This window comes from Anolis sagrei, chromosome Y (assembly GCF_037176765.1).
Source record: "Anolis sagrei isolate rAnoSag1 chromosome Y, rAnoSag1.mat, whole genome shotgun sequence".
Lineage (NCBI taxonomy): Eukaryota > Metazoa > Chordata > Lepidosauria > Squamata > Dactyloidae > Anolis > Anolis sagrei.
This window is the reverse complement of record NC_090035.1, coordinates 11,727,639-11,755,272: the sequence shown is the minus strand read 5'-3', so window position 1 is coordinate 11,755,272 and position 27,634 is coordinate 11,727,639. Positions and strand designations below refer to the sequence as shown.

The following is a 27,634-nucleotide window of genomic DNA, read 5'->3' as shown; positions in this document are numbered from 1 at the left end:
TCACAGGCGCGGCTGGTGGGGACGAGAGACAGGGCCTTCTCGGTGGTGGCTCCTCGACTCTGGAACTCCCTTCCACTGGAGATCAGAACTGCCCCTTCTATCTTAACGTTCAGGAAACAGGTGAAAACTTGGCTTTGGGGATTGGCATTCGACGAATGAGCCATGATCCTGTGATATTGATGGATGACGACGAAAAATGATTTTTGATGACGACTGACCACTGTAATTATATGATTGTATTTTGCTATTTTAATGTTTTAGTGTGATTTAGAATATGATGTTTTAATGACTGTCTGTAATATTGATATTGGAAACCGGCCTGAGTCTCTCGAACGGAGGTGAGAAGACCGGTATACAAAACTGCTAAATAAATAAAATAAATAAATAAAGATCCCAGGTCAGGGATATCGCAAACCTTGAGATTTCAGAGCAAAAACCTGAAATCTTGGGATCCCCCAAGTGCCACCATGGCATTGTGGTTTGAGCGTTGGATTGGGACTCTGAAGAGCTGGGTTCAAATTCCCACTCAGCTATAAAACCCATTATGGATCCTTGGATGGGTCACACACTCTCAGTCCCAGAAAACCCCATGATAGGGTTGCCGTAAGGAACAAATGACTTGATGACACACAACACTGAAACCTCTGTGCAGATCCGAGAGGACAAGGGAATTATTTGATGTCTGGCTACTACTCTTCTAGTCCTGACCTCATCTTCACCAACCACTGAATGGCACTGCAATGGCTGTATGGCAGTGGTTTTCAATATGTGGGTCTCCAGATGTTTTGGCCTTCAACTCCTAGAAATCCTAACAGCTGGTAAACTGGCTGGGATTTCTGGGAGTTGTAGGCCAAAACAACTGGGAACCCACAGGTTGAGAAACACCGCTGTATTGTAAGCTAAGGGGAAGCTTTGCTTGTTGCAGAGGCATACAGTGGATATATATGAGGGTTGAATGAAAAGTAATGCCTCAACAGATGGCAGTACTGCAGTGGTTCTCAACCTGGGGTCCCCAGATGTTTTTGGCCTACAACTCCCAGAAATCCCAGCCAATTTCCCAGCTGTTAGGATTTCTGGGAATTGAAGGCCAAAAACATCTGGGGACCCCAGGTTGAGAACCACTGCAGTACTGGTATGCAACAGGTACTGGCTTGTTCAGTAGACTCTCCTCTACAATTCTATTTTGGTGGGAAGCCTTAGCATTGAACAGTTGTGTTGTTAAAGTGCAAAGTATGGAAACCTGCACAGACAGTCAATGGGACTTAAGCAATGTACAATCACTGAATTCTTGACAGCAGAAGGTGTCACCCCAAAGGAGATTTATCAGAGAACAAAAACTGTTTATGGTGATTGTGTTGATGTGAGTACTGTGCGTCGTTGGGCGAGTAAGTTTAAAGATGTTGAGGGGACACATTCTGCTGTCAAGAATTCAATGACTGGGCAGCAAGAATGTGCTACACAAAAAGATGGAAACAGGAAGAAATACCAGAGGAGGATGAATGGCTGATGAAGATATTAGAAATTAGAAATATGGATAGACTCACATACCTCATGTCAAAGAATAAAGAAATGAAAATAATAGAAACAGATTGGAAACAAGTTACTGATTATATAAGACGAAAGAAGAAGGTGATCTTGACCTAAACCTGACAAAAATGAATGGAACGCAAAAGGAAAGGGAAAAGAAAAATAAAAAGAAAGAAAAACAGAGAAGGGGAATGTGAAGAAGACCTATAGAAGATACCAGGGAGCAAAAATCTTTCACTTTTCATTTTTTTTCCACGTTTTCTCTCTCTTTTTCTCTTCTTTTTTCTCTTTCTTTCTTTTATGTCTTTCATGTTTTTTTATATAAACTTATATAATGAAAATTTTCAATAAAGACTATTTTTTAAAAAGAATTCAAAGACTGCACATTGCTTAAGTCGTATTGACCGACGGTCTGCGTAGGGTTCCATACTTTGCACTTTAACAACACAGCCGTTCAATACTAAGGCTTCCCACCAAAATGGAACTGTATGGAAGAGTCTACTGAACAAGCCAGTACCTATCGCCTAACCAGTACTGCCACCTTTTGAGGAGTTACGAAGATGGAGGCATTGCTCATTCAACCCTCGTACCTGCATGACGCTAAGAGGAAGCTGGTCCATCTCTAGGCGCATCTACGATGTAGGATTAATGCAGTTTGACACCACTTGGCTCAATGCTATGGAATCCTGGTGGTTATAGTTTCACAAAGTCTGTGGGTCCCCTTTGCCAAAGGGTGTAAACAACAACTTCCAGGATTCCATAACACTGAGCCATAGCTGTTAAAGGAATGTCAAAATGACATTCATTCTACAGTGTAGATCAGCCATGGTGAAACTTTGGCCCTCCAGATGTTTTGGACTTCAAATCCCACAATTCCTAACAGCCTACCGGCTGTTAGGAATTGTGGGAGTTGAAGTCCAAAACACCTGGAGGGCCAAAGTTTCACCATGGCTGATGTAGATGCACCCATGTCCTTGATCACCACATGCTTCCTCTCGCCATGTAGAAGCAGACAGACCTTTGGAGTCTTGGTTTGGCTTTCCCATCGTCCCCACTTATTGCATCTCCCCATTCATCTCCCTCCACAACCCCAAATGTGGCCTGTGCCTATTCTTTCACCCTTGAACAGACGTTGATCGAATGCTATGTTACTCTGTGGCTTCTGCCTCTCCAAACGAGAGATACCACCAAGGGAGAGGGTCTTACCAAATTGGTAGCCATCTTTATAGCCTCCTGAAGTCCATAGAGCTTCCCCGCAACCAGGTAAACACCCGTTGTCCATATAGCGCAGGCCTCGTGAACCCAGTGCTCCTGCGTGTCACTGGCGGGGTCCGGAAGGGGCAACTCTGCTTTGCTGCATTCGTGCCGCCGGGGTTTTTCGGTAGCGGTGGCTGCTGCTGTTTCCTCTCCCTCTGTCCTCTCATCGCAGCAGTAGCAGCTTTGTAGTTTCCTAAACATCCCCCTCGAACTCGAGCGGAGCGTGCTCTGTTTGGCCGACTCAGCCCCAGTGTCCAACCTTGGTGACTTCCCGCCCGACGAGGACAACGAGCAGTTATTATCCGCCGGCGCTTTGAGGTGGGACAGGGAGGGCGGCTCCTCGCTCAGCCCCTCCACCTTGATCTTCTCTTTCAGCCTCGACTTCTTTTTCGGCAAGCAGTCCTCAGGGTAATACGGCCCGCAGAGGTCCCCTTGGTCTTTGTAGTTGGCCGGGTTCCGGCACAGGCAGCAGACCAAGCAGGTGGCATTGAGAGTCTTGGAGACCACCGGGCCGAGGTGCATCGTGGACGACAGGGGAAGGGTGGCCGTGGGCTGCAAATGTCCGGCCTGGGAGGACAATGCCAAAGAAGAAGAAGAAGTGTGCTGTTCGTTGTGGAGTCTGTTCTCGTCGGCGGAGAAGTTGACTACGGTGCAAGCGGTGACAAACTCGCCCTGTTTCTCCACCCGGACGTAAGGGGAGAACGGTGGGGCACGGCTGTCCGTCCGCAGCCGCTTGCATGACACATACTTGAGCCGGATTTCGGGTTCGGCCGGGCTCAGCAGAGGTGCCTGCTGCTGGTGCCGCCGTTTGGCCCGGCTCTTGCACCTCGAAGGCACGTTTGGAGCCTTCTGACGATTGAGATGCTTCCTTTGCCGCTTGGTGTAGCCATTGTAGCTGGAGTGGTTGGCTCGCTGCTTCTGCCCTCTGGTTTGGGCCTGCGAGGATCTCCCTTCGGAAGCCTCGCCACCGTTTCCAAAGGCTTTGTCTTCGGCCTTCTGCTTCTTCCCTTCCCTTTGTTCCTCTTCCACTTTCCCTCCTCCTCCTGCCGTTGCATTTGCAACCCCTGGCCTCTCCCTGGATGGGAGAAGCAAGGCAGGGCCCAGGTGAGAGCTATTTTTAGCTGCTCGGAAGACGGCCGCTTTCCCTTTTCGGTTCCTTTTCTTGGGCAGGAGGCCCACGCCGGTGCTTGCGGCCATGCTGACAACAACGCCAACGCCAACACCGCCGCCGTGCTGCAAGATCTCAGGAGACGGATAGGCTTCACCCTTGAAACAGTTGGAGGACAGTTTCTTACTGTTCATTAGTTTCCCTCTGAAGGATCTGTTGTTCGGGTTTCTGCATAATTGCTCGGCGGCTGGAGCAGCAGGAGCCTTTTGTGGCACGGCCTGGTTTAATGGCCTCGCTTCCCCCGCCACCGCTGGGGTTACGCCGCTGGCATTCTTTGAGGCCTGCTCCCTCTCCGGCAGCGGGGAAGGGCTGAGCGGATTACCGTGGGAGGCGGCGGTGATGGCAGCCGCCGCTGCCGCCGCTGTTCTGCAAGCAAACTTTTTCAGATTGGGGGAGGTGATCTTCTGCACGATGGCTTCCAGCTTCAAGCCCCGGCCTTTCCTGGGAGGAAGCACTTTGGTCTTCATGGCTCCCTGGAAGGTGGCTCTGGAGCTGATCTTGAGGCAGACGGCGGCGTTCTCCTTGGCCGGGAGGGACTTGAGCGCACCTTCGCAGGAGTTCTTGGGAGACAGCTTCATTTTGGCCTTTTTGGCTGATGGCATCCTCTTGAACAGGATGGGCGCCGCTTCTGCCTTCTCCTCCTTTACGGTGCCGCGGTTGCTCCTCAGAACCAGATTCCGTTTTTTGGCCGGAACCGGAGGGAGGAAGGTGGACTTCCTTTTCAGGGAGACCTTGCTTCCCATGTCAAGCCGGGCTTTGGAGAGCTTCACCTTCTTGCCCAGCTTGCTTTCCCTCTCAGACCTAATTTGGGGGCTCATCTTGAAGGAACCAAGCAGGTGGTGGTTTGGGAAAACTTTCTTGGACGGTTTAGAATTTTTGAGTTCAGGATCCACGGTGCCCTTCTCTTTCCTCTTCTTCCCGTCAAAGACCTCCTGGGTCCGGGTTCTGGAGCGAAGAATCATGGACTGTTGATCCTTTCCTTCTGCTTCCGAAGGGCTGGCTTCTTTGAGTTTATGACCAGCAGGGTCTTCGTTCTGTACAAAATTCGGGACCAAGGGAGGAGACAGATTACTGGGCTTGCCATTTGGCTTTCTTGCTTTGAAAGTGGCTCTCTGTTTGATGACATAGGGTGGCTTCTTGCCCAGCTTCTCTTGAAGGGTGGAAGCTTTTGCACCTTCAAGTGGGTCAGGCAACTTAGGGTCAGTCAGCGCAGTAAAGGAGCGGGTGCACATCCTAGCTGGGAAGCCTTCCGCTGGAGACCGGGGTGTTGGACCATGAGTAGTCTTACTTGGCATTTCAATCAGATTATTTGGACCAGAGCATGCATTGGCCACCATGTCAGCTGCTTGGATGCCCGTACAAGGGCTTGACATCGGTTGGATAGGTTCTTCTCCTCCTGAGAGCCTGGAGTAGACCTTTTTACTGCGAAGGCTCTTGCCTCTAGAAGTTGGTTCGGATATGATCGGTGTTTTTTCTGGTGAGACCTGCTTTTTCTCCGGCAAGGCAACTGGTGCGTCTGCCTTGTTGGGAAGGGCATTAACTCCCAGTGTTTCTTCCTCAGGCTTTAAGTGATGGAGAGAAGATTCAAACCAATTCTTCACTTTTGTCTCTGTTCCCACAGTTGGTCCCAAGAGGATAACGGATTGGTCAGAGAGATGTGAAGAAGGAACAGCATTTTCTTTTTCGACAGCGTTTGCCATCTCCTCTGCTGAACCCGGAGTGTCTTGGAGGGAAAGAGTTGGAGCGTTCTCTGCCTGCTTAGGTGTGAACGCATCGTAGGTCAAAGTCTTTTGCTCGGAACTGGCGAGTTCACATAAAGAGGAATATTCTTCGGGTTCCAAATCAGATTCTTTAAGGTCTGGAGAGGACATCATTGGGAGTTCGCTGAAGTCTCCACCAGAACATGACTGCCTGGTATTGTCTTCTAGCCATCGCTCACTGTCTGCTCTGGTGGCCTCTTCAAATGTTGGGTTCTCTCCCTTGTTTGCCTCTTGTTGCTGTTGCTGTTGTGGTTGTTGCTGTTCTTGTTCTTGTTGTTGAGGGAAGGCTCCCATTTGCTCAGGCTCAGCTGGGTCTTCTGTATCACAAAGGTTCAAGCAGCATACACTTTTTTTCTCCTCAGAAGTCTCACTCAATTTGGTGGAGAACAGGGCCTTGGAAAGATCTGATGCTTGAAGGCTCGACCCAAGTTCTTTCCATGTGTCACTGAGGTTTTCGTCTGGCCAATCAAAATTCTCAATGGCATTTTCGGAACTGACCGAATTGGCCGTGGTATTCGAATAGCAGCTGAAATTGGCTGCCTCGGAGCTAGAGGTGGCCACTGGGATGTTGGTTTTGGAGTCATACCCAACTGGGCTGGTAGTTTTAAGGGAATTCTTTGACTCTGTGGTTGGAAATGCCACCTGGGGGTTCTCATACACCTCTTCAGTAAAACTCTTCCCATTATTCCCTCCCAAGGCTTTGTCCATCTTCAGGGGTTCGGTGATGGTATTGGATTCCCCCGGATTGGACCACGGGCTTTTGACCATGGAATCCAGGCAGGTCCTGTGGTTCTCCAAGTGGAAGGGGGATTTGTTGGGGTCTTTGTTTGGCACAGGGGAATTGGACCAGCCTTTGTCGGCTTTTTCGTTGATAGCGTCTTGCAAGCCAATGATTTCAGAGGCGAGCTCCTCTTGAGAAAGCGCACTGAGGAGAAGTCTGGGACCGTCCCGGTCATTGGCTACAAACTTGCTGAAGGTCTCCAGTGGGAGGCTGGCATGGATGCTCTGGAAGGAATCATCAGATTTAGTTGACATGTTGTCTGGCGAAGTAACGGAGCACGTAGAGACGGACTCAGGCTTTGCCTTGGCATTGTTGTTGGCACGGGCCGGGCTGCGGCTTTGATTACAGTACAGGAAACCCCTTTCCAGTTGTTCCTCAGATCCACTCAAGTAATCAGCATCCTGGGTTTCAGTATGGACCGACTGTGGGGTGCTCAGAGGATCTGAGTGGGGAGTCCCCGCTTGCTCAGTTGAATAATTATTACCTTCAGGGCTGCAGTGCTGACCCTTGAGCTGTTCGGGTGTCCTGGGTGAACTTTTGATCCCTTTCTTTTGGGACATCCCTGTGGATTTGGAAAGTAGAAGCTGCTGGACAGTGTTAGAGATGTTTTCGACTTGTGAGGTGAGTGCAGTAAGGCTCTGAAGACTCAGATCAGACAGGAGGTTCTCAGCCATTTTTTCCTTTGGCATGTTCTTGCAGTTCCCGGGTGTCTGAGTATCTGGGCTTGCCCCGTCGGTTGGCGAAGGGTTCAACAAAGGCATGAAAGGGCTGTGGTCGGCAAGGCTAGTCGGAAACGCTCCGGTACTCAAAGACTGTTGGGTGTATTGGAAGTTCTCCAAGTTAGGCATCAAGGGGGAAGGAGTCGAACTGTAGGATGGTGATCGGCCAACTGAACGAGCCGGAGAGTGTCCAGAACCAGGACTGAACGTTTGGTAATACTGGTCCGGTGTCCTCACAGGTGGATCGGCTTGGCAGTAGCCCTGTCCTGGTGGGTTGTAATGTTGATATTTTGCTAGGTTTTGATAATGAAGGGCCTCCTGAGGATGATGTCTTCCTTGCATGGATTGTTGTTGCTGCTGTTGTTGCTGCTGCTGTTGTTGCTGCTGTTGCTGCTGTTGTTGGTCATAAGCAATTCGGTTCTGCTGGTAGCCATGTAAGCTCTGAACTCGTTGCCCAGAGGACAGATTTGCTGCATTTGCAAGGCCCCTTTCGTGAGGAGGTGGCGGCGGTGGTGGTGGTGGGGCCGAGGGCGTGCTACAACTCTTGTACGGGTGAACCGCTTGGTTCCCACTTTGCACAGATGTGTACGTGGAGGAGGCCGGAAACGACTGGGAATGCTGGGTGAAGTGTGTCCCTTGTGGAAACGGCATTGGGGATGCAACGTCGGTTGGAATCTTCTGCCTCGGGATCTTGGGGTACGTCATTGCAGGCGGTTGCGGCTGCGGGAGGTGCAAGGAATGAGTCCGGAACGGGAGCTGAGGGGCCGGCTCATGGTATTGCCTACTCCCCGTCTTTTTCATCATGTTTTCCTCGTATTTGGCCACCCCGCCGGGCAATGGCGGCGGCGGCGGTGGAGGTTGCTGTTGAGGTGAACCCCAAGCTTGCAAGCCCTCCTCTCCGGAATAGCGAGCCGGGTAAGGACTATTCTCTTGGATGGTATAGTTGGGGTAGGACGGTGGCCTACTGGGAAGCGGCGTGCCCCGCAGTGGCTTATTCCCCCGGTGATATTTGTCCACGGCGCTGTTCTCCCCGTATCCTGGGTACGGCAAAGGAGCCTGCTGGGGCTGGCCATAGTACTCCTTGGCCACCATCCTTTGACGCTCGCAGTGCGGCCCAGCCTGGCTTTGATGCCTGTAATTCTCCAGGCGTGAGGATGAATCCTGCGACGACGAGGACGAGGACGACGAAGACGAAGGAGTCGGTTGGTAGTTCGGCGGGTTGCCATGGAAACCACACCTTTCGCGAAAGGACTGCATGGCTGGTGCTTGTTATCTGCGGAGAGAAAAGAGAGAGGATTCGAATGAATGGATTTATTCTCCCCCACCTTCCTCTTTCTCTCTCTACCTTTTCACCTTGCATTTGGGTTAGCACTGCCTTTTCTTTTTTTTCCAAACAAGAAATACACAGACAAACACCCGAAGTGAAGGCTTTTGCACAAAAAGAAAGAAAGAGGGGAAGCTGCATCGGTTGCGCATCACTTATCCGGGAATCCGAAAGGCTCCTGAATCTGAAATCGTCCATCTGGTTGGCTGAGAGAATGACACTTTTGCTTTTGGATGGTTCACTGTACAAACACATTGGGTTTCATGCACACAATGATTAGAAATTTCAGATGTAAAATTACTTTCAAACTATTTAAATAGCGGAAATGACTCTACGACCCTCATATCTAGAAAAGACCCAACTGAAATGATTGACTCATAGAATCCTATTAGATGTTATGATCGGAGAAAGAAGCATCTCCAAAAGGAACCCCCTGAATCTGTTATTGTTACTGTTCTCCACAGATTCAGGGGGTTCCTTTTGGAGATGCTTCTTTCTCCGATCATAACATCTAATAATATTAATCAATAATCAATAACAGATAGAAAGATGGCTGGATGGGGTTGTCTGTCTTTTCATCTGTGGATAACAGCAGTAACGATAGATGTAGATGATCCTTTAGGAGATGCCTCTTTCTCCATTCCCAGTCAGTAGCAACAACAACAACAACAACAACAACAACAACAACAACAGTATTATTGCTAGATAATACTATGGTTGTCTCTCTCTTCATTCACAGATAACATCACCATCAATTGATATGTCTCTTTCTCCAATCATAATAATATTGAATAATATTAATCAATAATCAATCATAGAATCAAAGAGTTGGAAGAGACCTCATGGTCCATCCAGTCCAACCCCCTGCCAAGAAGCAGGAATATTGCATTCAAATCACCCCTGACAGATGGCCATCCAGCCTCTGCTTAAAAGCTTCCAAAGAAGGAGCCTCCACCACACTCCGGGGCAGAGAGTTCCACTGCTGAACGGCGCTCACAGCCAAGAAGTTCTTCCTCATGTTCAGATGGAATCTCCTCTCTTGTAGTTTGAAGCCATTGTTCCATTGCGTCCTAGTCTCCAGGGAAGCAGAAAACAAGCTTGCTCCCTCCTCCCTGTGGCTTCCTCTCACATATTTATACATGGCTATCATATCTCCTCTCAGCCTTCTCTTCTTCAGGCTAAACATGCCCAGCTCCTTAAGCCGCTCCTCATAGGGCTTGTTCTCCAGACCCTTGATCATTTTAGTCGCCCTCCTCTGGACACATTCCAGCTTGTCAATATCTCTCTTGAATTGTGGTGCCCAGAACTGGACACAATATTCCAGGTGTGGTCTAACCAAAGCAGAATAGAGCATGGGGAGCATGACTTCCCTAGATCTAGACACTATGCTCCTATTGATGCAGGCCAAAATCCTGTTGACTTTTTTTGCCGCCACATCACATTCCTGGCTCATGTTTAACTTGTTGTCCACGAGGACTCCAAGATCTTTTTCACACGTACTGCTCTCAAGCCAGGCATTGTCCCCCATTCTGTATCTTTGCATTTCGTTTTTTCTGCCTAAGTGGAGTATCTTGCATTTGTCCCCGTTTGGCCAATCATCTCTCTAATCTGTCAAGATCGTTTTGAATCCTGCTCCTGTCCTCTGGACTATTGGCTATCCCTCCCAATTTGGTGTCGTCTGCAAACTTGATGATCATGCCTTCTAACCCTTCATCTAAGTCAGTAATAAAGATGTTGAACAGGACCGGGCCCAGTTGGAAGAGACCTCGTGGGCCATTCAGTCCAACCCCCTGCCAAGAAGCAGGAAGCCTACAGCACCCGATGTTCCCAGGCGGTGTACCATCCAAGCACTAACCAAGCTCAATCCTGCTTAGCTTCTGAAATCAGACGAGATGGGCTGTGTTGAGGGTGGTATGGCTGTAGACAAGATTCTTGCTAAAGGTTATCAATGACTCATCTTGGAGGACCTAGAAAAAAACCTAATGATCCTCTCTAGGAATTTTCTGGGTCCTCCAGGAGAACTTCTTGAAGCATAGCACAGAACTGCCTGGAGGGATACAACGGAGAACCCCACCATCCAGCCCCTGGAGCTTTGTGAGCTCTGCCTTGGAGGCTCTTCAAAAACTCCTTTCCCAACAGCCGCACTTTGCAACGGGCGCAGCAGCGACCATCTGGAATCTGTCTGATTTTTACAGCGGCGGCCATAAAACCGTCCTGGGTTTTGCAACAATCCCTGGCAGAGCACCGGCAAACAATTGGGGAGCACACCTGCGTCTGCAACTGGGCTGTGGTGACAATGCTCAGGCTTCATGTTGTGGAACACGGAAAGGACACCTGACATCCTTGGTTTGCAGAATAGTCTTATGGCAGGGACACATCAGACTTACAGACTGACCACTGTGTTACAAAAATATATAGTCCTCTATGTCCACAGACTTCTCTGTCTGTAAATTCAGTGGGCCCTCGGAAAGCAACTGTAAGTTACAGTTGCCTTCCAAGAGCCCACTGAATCCACAGACGACGAATCCGTGGATATTGAGGACCAAGTATTTATTTTTGTAACACAGTGGACGACTGCATGGCTCTTTAATTACTACCCAATTTGAGGGCCCAGTTACTACCCAATTTGAGGGCCGGAGGTTTATCACAGCTGGTAAATCATCAGCAACTATAAGATCTATCAACGGAAAGGTTGCAAGTTCAAACCCCCGGGTTGGCATGAGCAGCCGACCGTCAGCCCTGCTCACTGTTTACCTAAGCAGTTCGAAAACAGCTTTAGCGGTAATTAGAGAAATCAGGTGCCACTAAAAGCGGGTGAGGTGTTTTACAACGCCATAAAGAAAAAGAAGATCAGAAAATGCTGGAATGAGGAAGTCCTGACGGCTCTTCGTCATAGAGGATGGAGAGACAGCACCCCCTGTGGACTCGAGCCCAACTGTCCATGGCATCGAAACAACAACTCCTTCATTGCTGTCTGTCTGTGTACTGTCTATACAAACGACACTGAATGCTGTGTATGTGTACTTGTGATCTGCCCTGAGTCCCCTTGGGGGTGAGAAGGGCGGGATATAAATAAAATGTTATTATTATTGAATGAATGACAACTCCAATCACTTGGGGATAATTTTGTATTCTGTATTTTGTATTTTTGTATTTTGTCTGTTTGTTTGCTTTGTTCTGTTAGAAATGTAATATAATTGACTGGTTGCTGATGACTCGATAAATAAATAAATACTTGGGGATAATGGGAATTGCAACCCAGCATCACTCTCCCTTCTTTCTCTCTCCATTTCATTCCCTTCTTTTTCTCCTCCCTCCCTTCCTTTTTCTTACTCCTGCTTCTCTCCCCTCTTCCCTCACTCCTATTTCCTTCCTTCCTTCCTTCCTTCCTTCCTTCCTTCCTTCCTTCCTTCCTTCCTTCTTTTCTTTCTCCTGCCTCTCTCCCTTCCTTCTCCCTCTCTTCCATTCCTTTCTTTTTCTCTTTCTTTCTGTCCTTCCTTCCTTTTTTCTTTCTCCTGCCTCTCTCTCTTCCTCCCTCTCCCTTCCTTCCATTTCCTTCTTTTCCTCCTCCATCTCTTCCTTCCTTCGTCTTTCTCCTGCCTCTCTCCCTTCTTCCCTCTCCTTCCCTCCCCTTCCCTTCTTTTTCTCCTCCCCTTTCTTCTTCTTCTTTCTCCTGCCCTCTCCTTCCCTCTCCCTCCCTCCCATTCCTTTCTTTTTCTCCTTCCTTCCTTCCTTCCTTCCTTCCCTTTTCTTTCTCCCACCTCCTTCCCTCTCCCTCCCTTCTATTCCCTTCTTTTTCTCCTTCCTTTCTCTTTCTCCCGCCTCTCTCCCTCCCTTCTCCCTCCCTTCCATTCCCTTCTTTTTCTCCTCCCTTCCTTTTTCCTTCTTTCCTTTTTCTTTCTCCTGCCTCTCTCCCTTCCTTCTACCTCCCTTCCATTCCCTTCTTTTTCTCCTTCCTTTCTCTTTCTCCTGCCTCTCTCCCTCCCTTCTCCCTCCCTTCCATTCCCTTCTTTTTCTCCTCCCTTCCTTTTTCCTTCTTTCCTTTTTCTTTCTCCTGCCTCTCTCCCTTCCTTCTACCTCCCTTCCATTCCCTTCTTTTTCTCCTTCCTTTCTCTTTCTCCTGCCTCTCTCCCTCCCTTCTCCCTCCCTTCCATTCCCTTCTTTTTCTCCTCCCTTCCTTTTTCCTTCTTTCCTTTTTCTTTCTCCTGCCTCTCTCCCTTCCTTCTACCTCCCTTCCATTCCCTTCTTTTTCTCCTTCCTTTCTCTTTCTCCTGCCTCTCTCCCTCCCTTCTCCCTCCCTTCCATTCCCTTCTTTTTCTCCTCCCTTCCTTTTTCCTTCTTTCCTTTTTCTTTCTCCTGCCTCTCTCCCTTCCTTCTACCTCCCTTCCATTCCCTTCTTTTTCTCCTTCCTTTCTCTTTCTCCTGCCTCTCTCCCTCCCTTCTCCCTCCCTTCCATTCCCTTCTTTTTCTCCTCCCTTCCTTTTTCCTTCTTTCCTTTTTCTTTCTCCTGCCTCTCTCCCTTCCTTCTACCTCCCTTCCATTCCTTTCTTTTTCTCCTTCCTTTCTCTTTCTCCTGCCTCTCTCCCTCCCTTCTCCCTCCCTTCCATTCCCTTCTTTTTCTCCTCCCTTCCTTTTTCTTTCTTCTGCCTCCTTCCTTTTCCTTTCTCCTGCCTCTCTCCCTTCCTTCTCTCTCCCTTCCATTCCCTTCTATTTCTCCTCTCTCCCTCAGTCCATTCCTTCCTTCTTCTTTCTCCTGCCACTCTCCCTTCTTTCTCTCTCCATTTCATTCCCTTCTCTCCCTTTCTTTTCCCTTCCTTTTCCTTCTTTTTCTCTGTCTTTCCTCCCTTCCCTTCATACATATGTCACTTAGCAGCTCCCAAACCTTTCTTTCCCAGTGACATCCCAGAGGGCCATTTCACCTGGAAACAGTCCATCCTTCCCCTAGCCACAGCCAATCCGCTTTGTTCGTGTCCATTCCTTCTGCTGGTCTTTTTAGTCCAACATTTCGTCCAAGTTGAGTCAGGAAGGTCCTGTGTGCCGAGTTTGGTCCAGATCCATCTAGCCACGGAGGAGCCTTTGTGGCACAAACCAACAGACACACCGACGTATCTAAATGCTTTTGACTTTTATACATTTAGATTTTAATGCTGCTTGAAATCTTTGCAGGCTCCAAAATGATGAAGAGATTCCCAGCCGAACCCCTGACCGTAGGCACAACGGAAATCGATAGATTTCTTTTCTCTCCCTTATGGAGTCGAGAGAGAGAGAGAAACAACAAGGAGGAGGAGGAGAGAGGGATGAGAAAGAGAAATAAAAGGAAGGGGGAAAGGGTTAGCCAATGCAGTGAGTCAGCTGAAACCTCCCCAAGGCCTTTTCTGAATTGCGTTCCAATTCTCTGCTGCAGAAGCCATTCATAACAGCAACCTCTCTCCGGATTTTTTTTCCGCTCCTAAAGCGAAATCCAAGGCCTGCCATTGGCCTTGGATCTGTTGTCTTTTCTCTCCCTAGTCGAGGGATTCGTGCCAAAGGGCATCAGGGAGGAAAGATTTGGACGCTTCGGAGTTAAAATGAGATTTCACTCTCTTTTATTGGCTTAGGGGAAGGAGAGAGAAGGCAAAAAAGCAAAAACAAAATACCCAAAACACGCCCAGGGATTTCTGCTTGAAAGAGATGCCGAAAATATGGCGTGGTTTTTAGAAAATGCCATTTCGAGGTGAGACAAACACGTCTCGGCTTTCGAGCCGCAAGAGCGGTTGCTGAGGATGGAGAAAACGAGATGGTCTCCTGGGAAGCCGAGAAGGAGGCTGTAAAGGAGGACGAAAACAACCTTTTCCAATGGAGAGGGTGAGATTCTGGTTGAGTAGGCCATCTCTAAACAGAATCAACTATGGGGCAACCCATAAATCAATTGCACAGATTCAGTGGGACTACTCTCTTTTCGATCAGCAATATCAAAAATATTTCCTAGTTTGGGTACATCTACACCAGGCATGGACAAACTCTGGCCCTCCAGGTCCAATTACTCCAGTGGTGTCGTACGTAAGAGCACTTAAAGCTCCAGAGAGCTTCCCTGCAACCATTTCAAAGCTCCCTGCTTGGGCGGTGATGGCATCATCGTCAGCATAGATGAAACTGCCATGGCTCGATGCTATGGAATCCTGGGAGTTATAGTTTGAGTTACTGCACAAGCAGGGAGCTTTGAGATGGTTGAACAGAAGCTATCCGAAGCTCTAGGTCAGTGGTTCTCAACCTGTGGGTCCCTAGATGTTTTGGCCTTCAACTCCCAGAAATCCTAACAGCTGGTAAACTGGCTGGGATTTCTGGGAGTTGTAGGCCAAAACACCTGGGGACCCACAGGTTGAAACCACTGCTCTAGGTGCTCTTACTGCCTATTACAGGGAAAACCAGCTGATCCCTAATCCATCTGAAACACAGACATGCGCCTTTCGCCTTAAGAACAGACAAGCATCCCGAGCTCTGAGGATTACCTGGGAAGGAATCCCACTGGAGCATTGCAGCGCACCCAAATACTTGGGAGTCACTCTGGACCGTGCTCTGACCTACAGGAAGCACTGCCTGAATATCAAACAAAATGTGGGTGCTAGAAACAATATCATACAAAAGCTGACTGTCACAACCTGGGGATCACAACCAGACACAGTGAAGACATCTGCCCTTGCACTATGCTACTCTGCTGATGCATGTCCAGTGCGGAACACATCTCACCACGCTAAAACAGTGGGTATGGCTCTTAATGAGACATGCCGCATTATCACGGGGTGTCTGCGCCCTACACCACTGGAGAAATCACACTGTCTAGCCGGTATTGCACCACCTGACATCCTCCGGGAAGTAGCAGCCAACAGTGAAAGGACCAAGGCAGTGACATCTCCGGCCCATCCCTTGTTTGGGTATCAGCCAGCACGTCAACGACTTAAATCAAGAAATTGTTTTCTAAGATCTACAGAGACACTCGCTGGAACATCCCAGCAAGCGAGAGTCCAAAAGTGGCAGGCTCAAACCCAGAACCTCAACCAATGGCTGATACCAAGTGAGAGACTCCCCCCTGGGCACACAGAAGACTGGGCGACTTGGAAGGCGCTGAACAGACTGCGCTCTGGCACCACGAGATGCAGAGCCAACCTCAAGCAATGGGGCCACAAAGTGGAATCCATGACATGCGAGTGTGGAGAGGAGCAAACCACTGACCACTTGCTGCAATGCAACCTGAGCCCTGCCACATGCGCAATGTAGGACCTCCTTGCGGCAACACCAGAGGCCCTCCAAGTGGCCAGATACTGGTCAAAGGACATTTAATCAACTACCAAGCTTGCAAACTTTGTATTTTGTCTGTCTGTTTGTTTTGTTAAAAATGTAATACAAACATCTGGTTGCTCCTGACACGATAAATAAATAAAATAAATAGTTTGGGAAGGTCTTTGCCCTGCCAAAGAGAGCAGACTACAACTGGGTTGCTGTGAGTTTTCCAGGTTATCTGGCCATGTTCCAGAAGCATTCTCTCCTGACATTTCACCCACATCTATGGCAGGCATTCCCAGAGGTTCTGAGGTCTGTTGGAAACTAGGCAAGTGGGGTTTATATATCTGTAGAATAATGTCCAGGGTGGGAGAAAGACGTCTTTTGGAGGCAGGTGAATGCTGCAGTTGGCCACTTTGATTAGCATTGAATAGCCTTGCAGATTCAAAGCATGGCTGCTTCCTGCTTGTAAGATTGCAATTCCTATATCTCCATATCACTCAGCTATCAGTTACAGTAGTGCCAAACTGTCACAAATATTTAAAATTACCTATTTTTAATTACAAAAATGTGAGTCAAACACTGAAAAGGTTAAATAGATACAATGACTCAGCAAAATATGTAGTTCAATATAAACAGTTGTGCCTGTAGCTTAGTAGCCCTCAGTGTGAGAGAGGCCTCAGTATGAGAAGACCACAGTATGAGGTGGGCCTCAGTGTGAGAGAGGGAGGCCTTAGTATGAGAAGAGTACAGTATGAGGTAGGCCTCAGTGTGAGAGAGGGAGGCCTCAGTATGAGAAGACCACAGTATGAGGTAGGCCTCAGTGTGAGAGAGGGAGGCCTCAGTATGAGAAGACCAAAGTATGAGGTGGGCCTCAGTGTGAGAGAGGGAGGCCTCAGTATGAGAAGAGCACAGTATGGGGGAGGCCTCAGTGTGAGAGAGGGAGGCCTCAGTATGAGAAGACCACAGTATGAGGTGGGCCTCAGTGTGAGAGAGGAGGCCTCAGTATGAGAAGACCACAGTATGAGGTAGGCCTCAGTGTGAGAGAGGGAGGCCTCAGTATGAGAAGACCACAGTATGAGGTAGGCCTCAGTGTGAGAGAGGGAGGCCTCAGTATGAGAAGACCACAGTATGAGGTAGGCCTCAGTGTGAGAGAGGGAGGCCTCAGTATGAGAAGACCACAGTATGAGGTAGGCCTCAGTGTGAGAGAGGGAGGCCTCAGTATGAGAAGACCACAGTATGAGGGAGGCCTCAGTGTGAGAGAGGGAGGCCTCAGTATGAGAAGGCCTCAGTGTGAGAAAAGCCCAAGTTGAAGGCTTCACGTGTAAAGCTTCTGGGTGAAGGCTACTTTGTGTAAAGCTACTGTCTAAAGCTCATGTGTAAGTTCAGTTTGAGAAGAGGCTCTGTGACTGCATGAAAAAGAAGCCCAGCATGGAAGCAAAGAAGAAAGGATAAAGAACTTTATTTGTGTTGTGGAAACCTTGTTTTTGTAAATAGTGCAACCACTATTTTTTTTATCTGTGTATTTTTGTTATTTATCTCTTTTGGTTACTGGTGTTGGGTCAACCTGCTGCGAATAAGTTACTCTGCTGTATATTTATGGGGAGGGTCTTTTGTTGACAAGCCCACTCACCCAACACAAACTGCATTCGTTCTGCAGTGTAGATGCAATCTAGGTCAGCAAAAGCATGGCTCTGAATTCTTTAATGTATAATGTATAGGGGTTGGCTGGTAGAGCTCAGGGGTTTAATGCTTAGCACAGCGTGTCTCAACCTGGGGGTTGGGACCATGGGGGGGGGGGGGTTGTGAGGGGGTGTCAGAGGGGTCACCAAAGACCATCAGAAAGCACAGTATTTTCTATTGGTCAGAAGGGGTTCTGTGTGGGAAGTTTTGCCCAATTCTATCAATGGAATTCAGAATGCTCTTTGATTGTAGGTGAACTATAAATCCCAATAACTACAACTCCCGAATGTCAAGGTCTATTTTCCCCATACTCCACCAGTGTTCACATATGGGCATATTGAGTATTCATGCTAAATGTATTGTTGAAGGCTTTCATGGCTGGAATCACTGGGTTGTTGTAGGTTTTTTCGGGCTGTATGGCCATGGTCTAGAGGCATTCTCTCCTGACGTTTCGCCTGCATCTATGGCAAGCATCCTCAGAGGTAGTGAGGTCTGTTGGAACGAGGAAAAAGGGTTTATATATCTGTGGAATGACCAGGGTGAGACAAAGGACTCTTGTCTGCTGGAGCTAGGTGTGAATGTTTCAACTGACCACCTTGATTAGCATACAATGGGTTGACTGTGCCTGGAGCAAACTTTTGTTGAGAGGTAATTAGATGTCCCTGCCTGCTTCCTCTCTGTTGTTGTGCTGTTGCAATTTTAGAGTTTTTTTTAATACTGGTAGCCAAATTTTGTTCAATTTCATGGTTTCCGCCTTTCTATTGAAATTGTCCACATGCTTGTGGATTTCAATAGCTTCTCTGTGTAGTCTGTGTAGTCTGTATTCATGCTAAGTTTGGTCCAGACCCATCATTGCTTAAGTCCACAGTGCTCTCTGGATGTAGGTGAACTACAACTCCCAAACTCAAGGTCAGAGCCCACCAGACCCTTCCAGTATTTTCTCTTGGTCATGGGAGTTCTGTGTGCCAAGTTTGGTTCAATTCCATCATTAGTTGAATTCAGAATGCTCTTTGATTGTTGTTGAACTGTAAATCCCAGTGTTCACGTTTGGGCATATTAAGTACTCATGCCAACTTTTGGTCCAGAATCATCATTGTTTAAGTCCATAGTGCTCTCTGGATGGAAGTGAACTACAACTCCAAAACTCCAGGACAATGCCCACATTCCAGTATTCTCTGTTGGTCATGGGAGTTCTGTGTTCCAAATTTGGTTCAATTCCATTGTTGGTGGAGTTCAGAATGCTCTGATTGTAGGTGAACAACAAATCCCACAACTACAACTCCCAAATGACAAAATCAATCCTCCCCAACCCCACCAGTATTCAAATTTGGGCGTATTGTGCCAAAATTTGGTCCAGTGAATGAAAATACATCCTGCATATCAGATATTTACATAATGATTCATAACAGTAGCAAAATTACAGTTATGAAGTAACAATGAAAATAATGTTATGGTTGGGGGTCCCCACAACATGAGGAACTGGATTAAGGGGTTGCGGCATTAGGAAGGTTGAGAAACACTGGCTTAGCATCACGGAATTGGAAAGACCTCCAAGGGCCATCCAATCCAACTGCCTTCTGCCAGGCAGGAACACATAGTCAAAGCATTCCCAACAGATGGCCATCCATCCAGCCCCAGAGTATATCATAGAATCCTAGAGTTGGAAGAGACTCAGAGGCGGCCCTAGGTAATTTTCAATGGTAAGCAAACAGTATTTTGGCACCCCCCCCCCCCCAACCAATCACTGATATATATTTTCTGTTCGTTGTGGGAGTTTTGTGTGCCATATTTGATTCAATTCCATCATTGGTATAGTTCAGAATGCTCTTTGATTGTAGGTGAACTATACATCCTAGTAACTACAACTTGCATATGTCAAGGTCTATTTCCCCCCAAGAGCGCCTCAAGAGCGCCCCTGGGCAAAATCAACTATACTGCAAAGGCTTACTTTGCGTAATGTGTTGAGCCGCCCCTGAAGAGACCTCATGGGCCATCCAGTCCAACCCCCTGCCAAGAAGCAGGAATATTGCATTCAAAGCACCCCTGACAGATGGGCATCCAGCCTCTGTTTAAAAGCCTCCAAAGAAGTATCGGTACTCTGTTCCACATCTCTTGTCATTTGCCTACAATGGCATAGGACAATGGTTCTCAACCTTCCTAATGCCGTGACCCCTTAATACATTCCCTCGTGTTGTGGTGACCCCCAACCATAATATTGTTTTCATTGCTACTTCATAACAGTCATTTTACTACTGTTATATAAATCATAATGTAAATCTCTGATATGTAGGATGCATTTTCATTCACTGGACCAAATTGGGCACAAATACCCAATACACCCAAATGTGAATGCTAGTGGGGTTGGAGGAGGATTGATTTTGTAATTTGGGAGTTGTAGTTGCTGGGATTTATAGTTTACTTATAATCAAAGAGCATTCTGAACTCTACCAGTGATGGATTTGAATCAAACTTGGCTCCCATGACCAATGGAAAACACTGGAAGGGTTTTGTGGGCATTGACCTTGAGTTTGGGAGTTGTAGTTCACCTATATCCAGAGAGCACTGTGGACTCATGCAATGGTGGATCTGGACCAAACTTGGCATGAATACTCAATATGCCCAAATGTGAACACTGGTGGAGTCTGGGGAAAATAGATCTTGACATATGAGAGTTGTGTTGTTGTTGTTCATTCGTTCAGTCGTCTCCGACTCTTCGTGACTTCATGGACCAGTCCATGCCAGAGCTCCCTGTCGGCCGTCACCACCGCCAGCTCCTTCAAGGTCAGTCCAGTCACTTCAAGGATGCCATCCATCCATCTTGCCCTTGGTCGGCCCCTCTTCCTTTTGCCTTCCACTTTCCCCAGCATAATTGTCTTCTCCAGGCTTTGCTGTCTCCTCATGATGTGGCCAAAGTACTTCAACTTTGTCTCCTTCCCTCCAGTGAGCAGTCGGGCTTTATTTCCTGGAGGATGGACTGGTTGGATCTTCTCGCAGTCCAAGGCACTCTCAGAACTTTCCTCCAACACCACAGCTCAAAAGCATCGATCTTCCTTCGCTCAGCCTTCCCCAAGGTCCAGCTCTCACATCCGTAGGTGAACTACAGGGAATACCATGGCTTTTGGGAGTTGTAGTTGCTGGAATTTATACTTCATTACAATCAAAGAACATTCTGAACTCCATCACCGATAGAATTGGCTCAAACTTCCCACATGGAATCCCCATGACCATCAGAAAATACTGTGTTTTCTTATGGTCTTTGGCGACCCCTCTGACACCCCCTCGCAACCCCCTCAGGGGTCCCGACCCCCAGGCTGAGAAACAATGGCATAGGAGAAACAACAAGGATTGGGGATGCAATGGGAACATCACTTGCAGACATAGCCAACGGAGCCAGGAATTGCCTGGTAGCCGGGTGGTCAGAGAGAGGAATTTGGCACGGAACGGACGGCATGCCACTTGCTTCTTTCTGCAGCTGGCATGCCTGAGCATTGCCGCATTCAGGCACAGAGTCTTTTGGCATTCCGGAAAGGAGTGAGGGAGAGAATGAAGGAGAGGGAACGAGAAAGAGGGGAAAAGGAGGAGGAGGGCGCCTGGCCCTGGCACCGCATCCAATCCGACCGCACTGGTGAGCATCCGGAGGCCGATCCTTGGCAAGCGATGGCAGGGATTATTTTTAGTTTACGCGACCCTGTTGCAATCCCCACTCATGAGAGAAAGAGAGAGAGCGGAAAGCAGCTGGAGAACAGGCAGCCGAGAGATTGCCAATTTGCAGGATGGTTTCTACAGAGAGAGAACGAGACAGAGATTGGGGAGCTTTCTTCTTCAAAGCCCAGCTGCCGGAGCTGGAAGGCACAGAGCTGTCTGAAGCCTTGGCTGCTGCCGAACGTCTCCCACAAGGAAGGACGGGAACTTTCAAAACCGTGACATTGAAAGCAAGATGCTTTCCCTTTGCTGGCTTCGATTTCCTTAGGGCTTGCTTGCCCTTTTCCTTCAGATGCCTCAAACGCATTCCTACAAGTGAGCCTGACGGGGCCGCACATGCTAGAAACTCTGTCCTATGGCACATTCAGCTCCACTGGGCATTGCCACTCTGCTATGACAGTCCTGCCAATGGCTAGCATTGGCCCCAACGGTGAAACTTCATATTCAAATAGGCCAGCGTTTCTCAACCTGGGGGTCAGGACCCCTGGGAGGGGGGTCATGAGGGGGTCGCCAAAGACCAAAAGTGTTTCCTGTTGGCCATGGGGATAGAGGCGGCCCTAGGTAATTTTCAACGGTAAGCAAACAGTATTTTGGCACACACACACACACCCCAACCAATCACTGATATATATTTTCTGTTCGTCGTGGGAGTTCTGTGTGCCATATTTGGTTCAATTCCATCATTGGTGGAGTTCAGAATGCTCTTTCATTGTAGGTGAACTATACATCCCAGTAACTACAACTTGCATATGCCAAGGTCTATTTTCCCCCAAGAACGCCTCAAGAGCGCCCCTGGGCAAAAGCAACTATGCTGCAAATGCTTCCTTTGCGTAATGGATTGAGCCGTCCCTGCATGGGGATTCTGTGTGGGAAGTTTGGCTCAATTCTATCATTGGTGGGGTTCAAAATGCTCTTTGATTGTAGGTGAACTATAAATCCCAGCAACTACAAATGTCAAGGTCTATTTCCCCCAAATTCCACAAGTGTTTACATTTCAGCATATTGAGTATTTGTGCCTAGTTTGGTGAACTATAAATCCCAGCAACTACAACTCCTAAATGTCAAGGTCTATATTTCCCAAATTCCACAAGTGTTTACATTTGGGCATATTGAGTATTTGTGCCTAGTTTGGTGAACTATAAATCCCAGCAACTACAACTCCCAAATGTCAAGGTCTATTTCCCCCAAATTCCACAAGTGTTTACATTTCAGCATATTGAGTATTTGTGCCTAGTTTGGTGAACTATAAATCCCAGCAACTACAACTCCTAAATGTCAAGGTCTATATTTCCCAAATTCCACAAGTGTTTACATTTGGGCATATTGAGTATTTGTGCCTAGTTTGGTGAACTATAAATCCCAGCAACTACAACTCCCAAATGTCAAGGTCTATTTCCCCCAAATTCCACAAGTGTTTACATTTCAGCATATTGAGTATTTGTGCCTAGTTTGGTGAACTATAAATCCCAGCAACTACAACTCCTAAATGTCAAGGTCTATATTTCCCAAATTCCACAAGTGTTTACATTTGGGCATATTGAGTATTTGTGCCTAGTTTGGTGAACTATAAATCCCAGCAACTACAACTCCCAAATGTCAAAGTCTACTACCCCCAAATTCCACAAGTGTTTACATTTCAGCATATTGAGTATTTGTGCCTAGTTTGGTGAACTATAAATCACAGCAACTACAACTCCCAAATGTCAAAATCTATTTCCGCCAAACTCTACCAGTGTTCAGGAGAGGATGCTTCTCGAACATGGCCATAAAACCCGGAAAACTCCAACAATCCAATCTTCCTGCTGGTTGTCCTTCCCTCAACTTTTGTCCCTTTTGCTGTTTCTGCTGCAGACACAAGAGTATTTTTCCCCCTATTAATCTGCACCAAAGCCTGTCTTCCTCTCTGATGAGAAGACAGGAAGGCTTGGAGAAGAGAATGATGCTGGAGAAAAAGGAAGGAAAGAGGAAGAGGGAACGATGTATTGTCGAAGGCTTTCATGGCCGGAATCACTGGGTTGTTGTAGGTTTTTTCGGGCTATATGGCCATGTTCTAGAGGCATTCTCTCCTGATGTTTCGCCTGCATCTATGGCAAGCATCCTCAGTGGTAGTGAGGTCTGTTGGAACTGGGAAAAAGGGTTTATATATCTGTGGAAAGACAAAGGTGGGACAAAGACTCTTGTCTGCTGGAGCTAGGTGTGAATGTTTCAACTGACCACCTTGATTAGCATTTGATGGCCTGGCAGTGCTTGGACTTGGAGCAATCTTTTGTTGAGAGGTGATTAGATGTCCCAGATTGTTTTCTATCTGTTGTTTTGCTGTTGTAATTTTAGAGGTTTTTTTTAAAATACTGGTAGCCAGATTTTTTTCATTTTCATGGTTTTGTTCTTTCTGTTGAAATTGTCTACATGCTTGTGGATTTCAATGGCTTCTCTGTGTAGCCTGACATGGTGGTTGTGAGAGTGGTCCAGCATTTCTGTGTTCTCAGATAATATGCTGTGTCCAGGCTGGTTCATCAGATGCTCTGCTATGGCTGACTTCTCTGGTTGAAGTAGTCTGCAATGCCTTTCATGTTCCTTGATGCGTGTTTGGGCAATGCTGCGTTTGGTGGTCCCTAGGTAGACTTCTTGTCCACAGCTGCATGGTATACGGTAGACTCCTGCAGAAGTGAGAGGATCCCTCTTGTCCTTTGCTGAACGTAGCATTTGTTGGATTTTCTTGGTGGGTCTGTAGATTGTTTGTATGTTGTGTTTCCTCATCAGCTTCCCTCTGCGGTCAGTGGTTCCCTTGATGTATGGCAAGAACACTTTTCCTCTGGGTGGATCTTTGTCTTGACTGTCGTGGCTTGTTCTCAGTCTTGCAGCTCTTCTGATGTCTGAGGTGGAGTCTCCATTGGCCTGTAAAGCCCAGTTTAGGTGGTTTAGTTCATCTTGGAGGAGGTGGGGTTCGCAGATTCTTTTTGCGCGGTCTGCCAAGGCTTTAATGGTGCTTCAGCCTGTGTTGGACGGGGTTATACTCCCCCTGAAGGCGCAGGTTCGCAGCTTGGGAGTGATCCTGGACTCATCGCTGAGCCTTGAACCCCAGGTCTCGGCGGTGGTCAGGGGAGCTTCTGCACAATTAAAACTTGTGCGCCAGCTGCACCCGCACCTTGGGAAGTCTGACTTGGCCACGGTGGTCCACGCTCTGGTTACATCCCGTATAGACTACTGCAACCCTTTCTACGTGGGGTTGCCTCTGAAGACTGCCCGGAAGCTTCAACTAGTCCAATGAGCGGCAGCCAGATTACTAACAGGAGCGGGGTACAGGGAGCACACTACTCCTCTGTTGTGTCAGCTCCACTGGTTGCCGATTAGCTTCTGAGCACAATTCAAAGTGCTATTGCTGACCTATAAATCCCTAAATGACTCCGGCCCAGTTTACCTGTCTGAACTGATTCTCCCCTATGAACCATCAAGGTTGTTAAGATCTTCTGGAGGGGCCCTGCTCTCGGTCCCACCACCTTTGCAATCGCGTCTGGTGGGGACGAGGGACAGGGCCTTCTCGGTGGTGGCTCCTCGGCTCTGGAACTCTCTCCCGATGGAGATTAGATCTGCCCCTTCCCTCCTGACTTTTAGAAAGCAGGTAAAATCTTGGTTCTGGAACATAGCATTCTCAGAATGATGATCGAGTCAACAACTGCTGACCACACTGGCAGATGGTGATGAATTTGTGATTTACCTTGACGACTTGGCTTTATGTAATCATTTAATCTGTATTTTAATGTATTAATGTATTATGATGTTTTAGCTTATTTGTGTATGAATTTCCTGTTGTTAGCCAGCCTGAATCCCTCTTCGGAGGTTGAGAAGACCGGGTTATAAAAGCTCTAAATAAAATAAATAAATTCTTTTTTGACTTGGGTGATGGAGTTTTTATGTAGATATCTATCTCTGTGTGTGGAACAACCAAGGGCAAGATGGATGGATGGTATCCTTGAAGTGACTGGCTTGACCTTGAAGGAGCTGGGGGTGGCCACGGCCAACAGGGAGCTCTGGCTTGGGCTGGTCCAGGAGGTCACGAAGAGTCGGAAGCAACAACTGGGATCAGATCTTGGGATAGAGGGCAGTGTAGATCCAGCCTGAGAGACATTTCTGAGCTGAAATGAACCAGTTTCAGCTGCCATTCTTGATACACACCAGGAAGAGTTGACGTGCATCCCTTCCGGATCTTTATTCCCCCTCCCCATAAAAATTAATTAAAGGAAGGAAGGAGAGAACAAGGAGCTAGGAAGGGGAAACCGAGAGATGTTCCAGTGCTGAAATGATCCTGCTTCAAGCAGCCGCTCTTGATATGCATCAGGAGGAACGAGAGAGTGTATGGTGTGTAAACCAGCAGCGGCTCCGTCTGAATGCGCTCTCCTCCTCTCGAAGGGGAAAATAAAATAAAAGGGAGGAGTCGGCAACCTGGTTTTGTGCCGTCCCTCCTCATCCGTCTTCGCCGTCTCTCCTCCTGCCATTGCACTCTCTCCGAAACCAGCAGAGTGGAGCATCTGTTCCTTGCACACTTGGCTTGACAGCAGATGATGATAAATGGGGCTGGGATGGTGCCAAAATGGTACACAAGGAGTAAAGGGGGGGGATGGGATAAGGAAATCCTCGAAAGGAAGAATATAATGACCCCAAAAGGGGCTGGACAATGGCTGGTGAGATTCTCCTTTGCCCAGGTGAGCCGCCTGCGTTTGCCCACCCGAGCGTCCTCCTTATTTTGCAATCATTATTTCGACATCTCCCCAATTTGTGTCTCTAGATCAGGCATGGGCAATCCTGAGCCCTCCAGGTGTTTTGGACTTCAACTCCCACAATTCCTAACACCTGGAAGGAAGGAAAGGGTCTGAGGCTGTTAGGAATTTTGGAGTTGAAGTCCAAAACACCTGGAGGGAAGGAAAGGGCCTGAAGCTGTTAGGAATTGTGGGAGTTGAAGTCCAAAACACCTGGAGGGAAGGAAAGGGCCTGAGGCTGTTAGGAATTGTGGGAGTTGAAGTCCAAAACACCTGGAGGGAAGGAAAGGGCCTGAGGCTGTTAGGAATTGTGGGAGTTGAAGTCCAAAACACCTGGAGGGGCAAAGTTTGCCCATGCCTGGTGTAGATGATGCACCTTTATGATGCACCTTTATGATGCACCCCGGAGTTTAAGATCGGCTGGGGGGTCCCTGCTCTTGACCCCGCCAGTATCACAAGCAAGGCTGGCGGGGACGAGGAGCAGGGCCTTCTCGGTGGCGGCCCCCTGCCTGTGGAACTCACTCCCGGGGAAATTAGAACAGCGACCTCACTTATCTCTTTCAGGAAAAATCTGAAAACATGGATGTGGGACCAAGCGTTTGGTCATTCGGGCAGGTAAAGAAAAGACTCGCTATCGTTTAGGAAATGTCTAATGGAACGGAATCTGGAACCCAGAAATACGAATGCTGAGCATGCAAATAGTTTCTATATGATGTGTTTATTGATTACCTCGTTTGTTCTAATTGTGATAATTGATTTTAATTGTCTTAACTATGACTATCTATTATGTGGAATTGTAACTGTATAGGCATCAAACGGTGCCTTGTGTCCCCCCTCGGGGGTTGAGAAGGGCGGGGTAAAAGTACTGGAAATAAATAAATAAATAAATAAAAGAGGCAGGTAAAGCGATGCCTGTCCTAGATGCTAGAATGGTCACCAACTCTGCTTGAAACCCTCCAAACAAGGAGATTCCTAGGCAGGGTATTCCACTATAACAGTGGTTCCCAACCTTCCCAATGCCGTGACCCCAAGGAGATTCCGTCTGAACATGAGGAAGAACTTCCAGACTGTGAGAGCCGTTCAGCAGTGGAACTCTCTGCCTCGGAATGTGGTGGAGGCTCCTTCTTTGGAAGCTTTTAAACAATGGCTGGATGGCTATCTGTCAGGGGTGCTTTGAATGCAATATTCCTGCTTCTTGACAGGGGGTTGGACTGGATGGCCCATGAGGTCTCTTCCAACTCTATGATTCTATGATTCTATGATATACTCTGGGGCTGGATGGATGGCCATCTGTTGGGAAGGCTTTGACTGTGTGTTCCTGCCTGGCAGAAGGCAGTTGGATTGGATGACCCTTGGAGTCCTTTCCAATTCTGTGATGCCAAGCCAGTGTTTTCCAACCTTCCTAATGCCGCGACCTCTTAATCCAGTGCCTCATGTAGTGTTGACCCCCAATCATAACATTATTTTCATTGCTACTTCATAACTGTGATTTTGCTACTGTTATAAATTGCAATGTAAAATATCGGATATGCAGGATGTATTTTCATTCACTGGACCAAATTTGGCACAAATATCCAATACGCCCAAATTTGAATACTGGTAGGGTTGTGGGGAGGATTAATTTTGTCATTTGGGAGTTGTAGTTGCTGGGATTTATAGTTCTCCTACAATCAAAGAGCATTCTGAACTCCACCAATGATGG

The 27,634-nt window shown here is 47.8% G+C and overlaps 1 protein-coding gene across 3 annotated transcripts in view; it reads right to left on the bottom strand.

Annotated features, from left to right (window-relative positions):
* The window catches only part of LOC137094713 (retinoic acid-induced protein 1-like), a 225,493-nt gene that overhangs the window by 16,751 nt on the left and 181,108 nt on the right, over positions 1-27,634 (bottom strand). For all 3 annotated transcript variants that reach the window (XM_067461768.1, XM_067461769.1, XM_067461770.1), the window contains one exon: positions 2,734-8,485. In XM_067461768.1, the coding sequence (XP_067317869.1) occupies positions 2,734-8,469 (5,736 nt within the window). In that variant the 5' untranslated portion in view covers positions 8,470-8,485. The remainder of the gene's footprint in view (positions 1-2,733; positions 8,486-27,634) is intronic.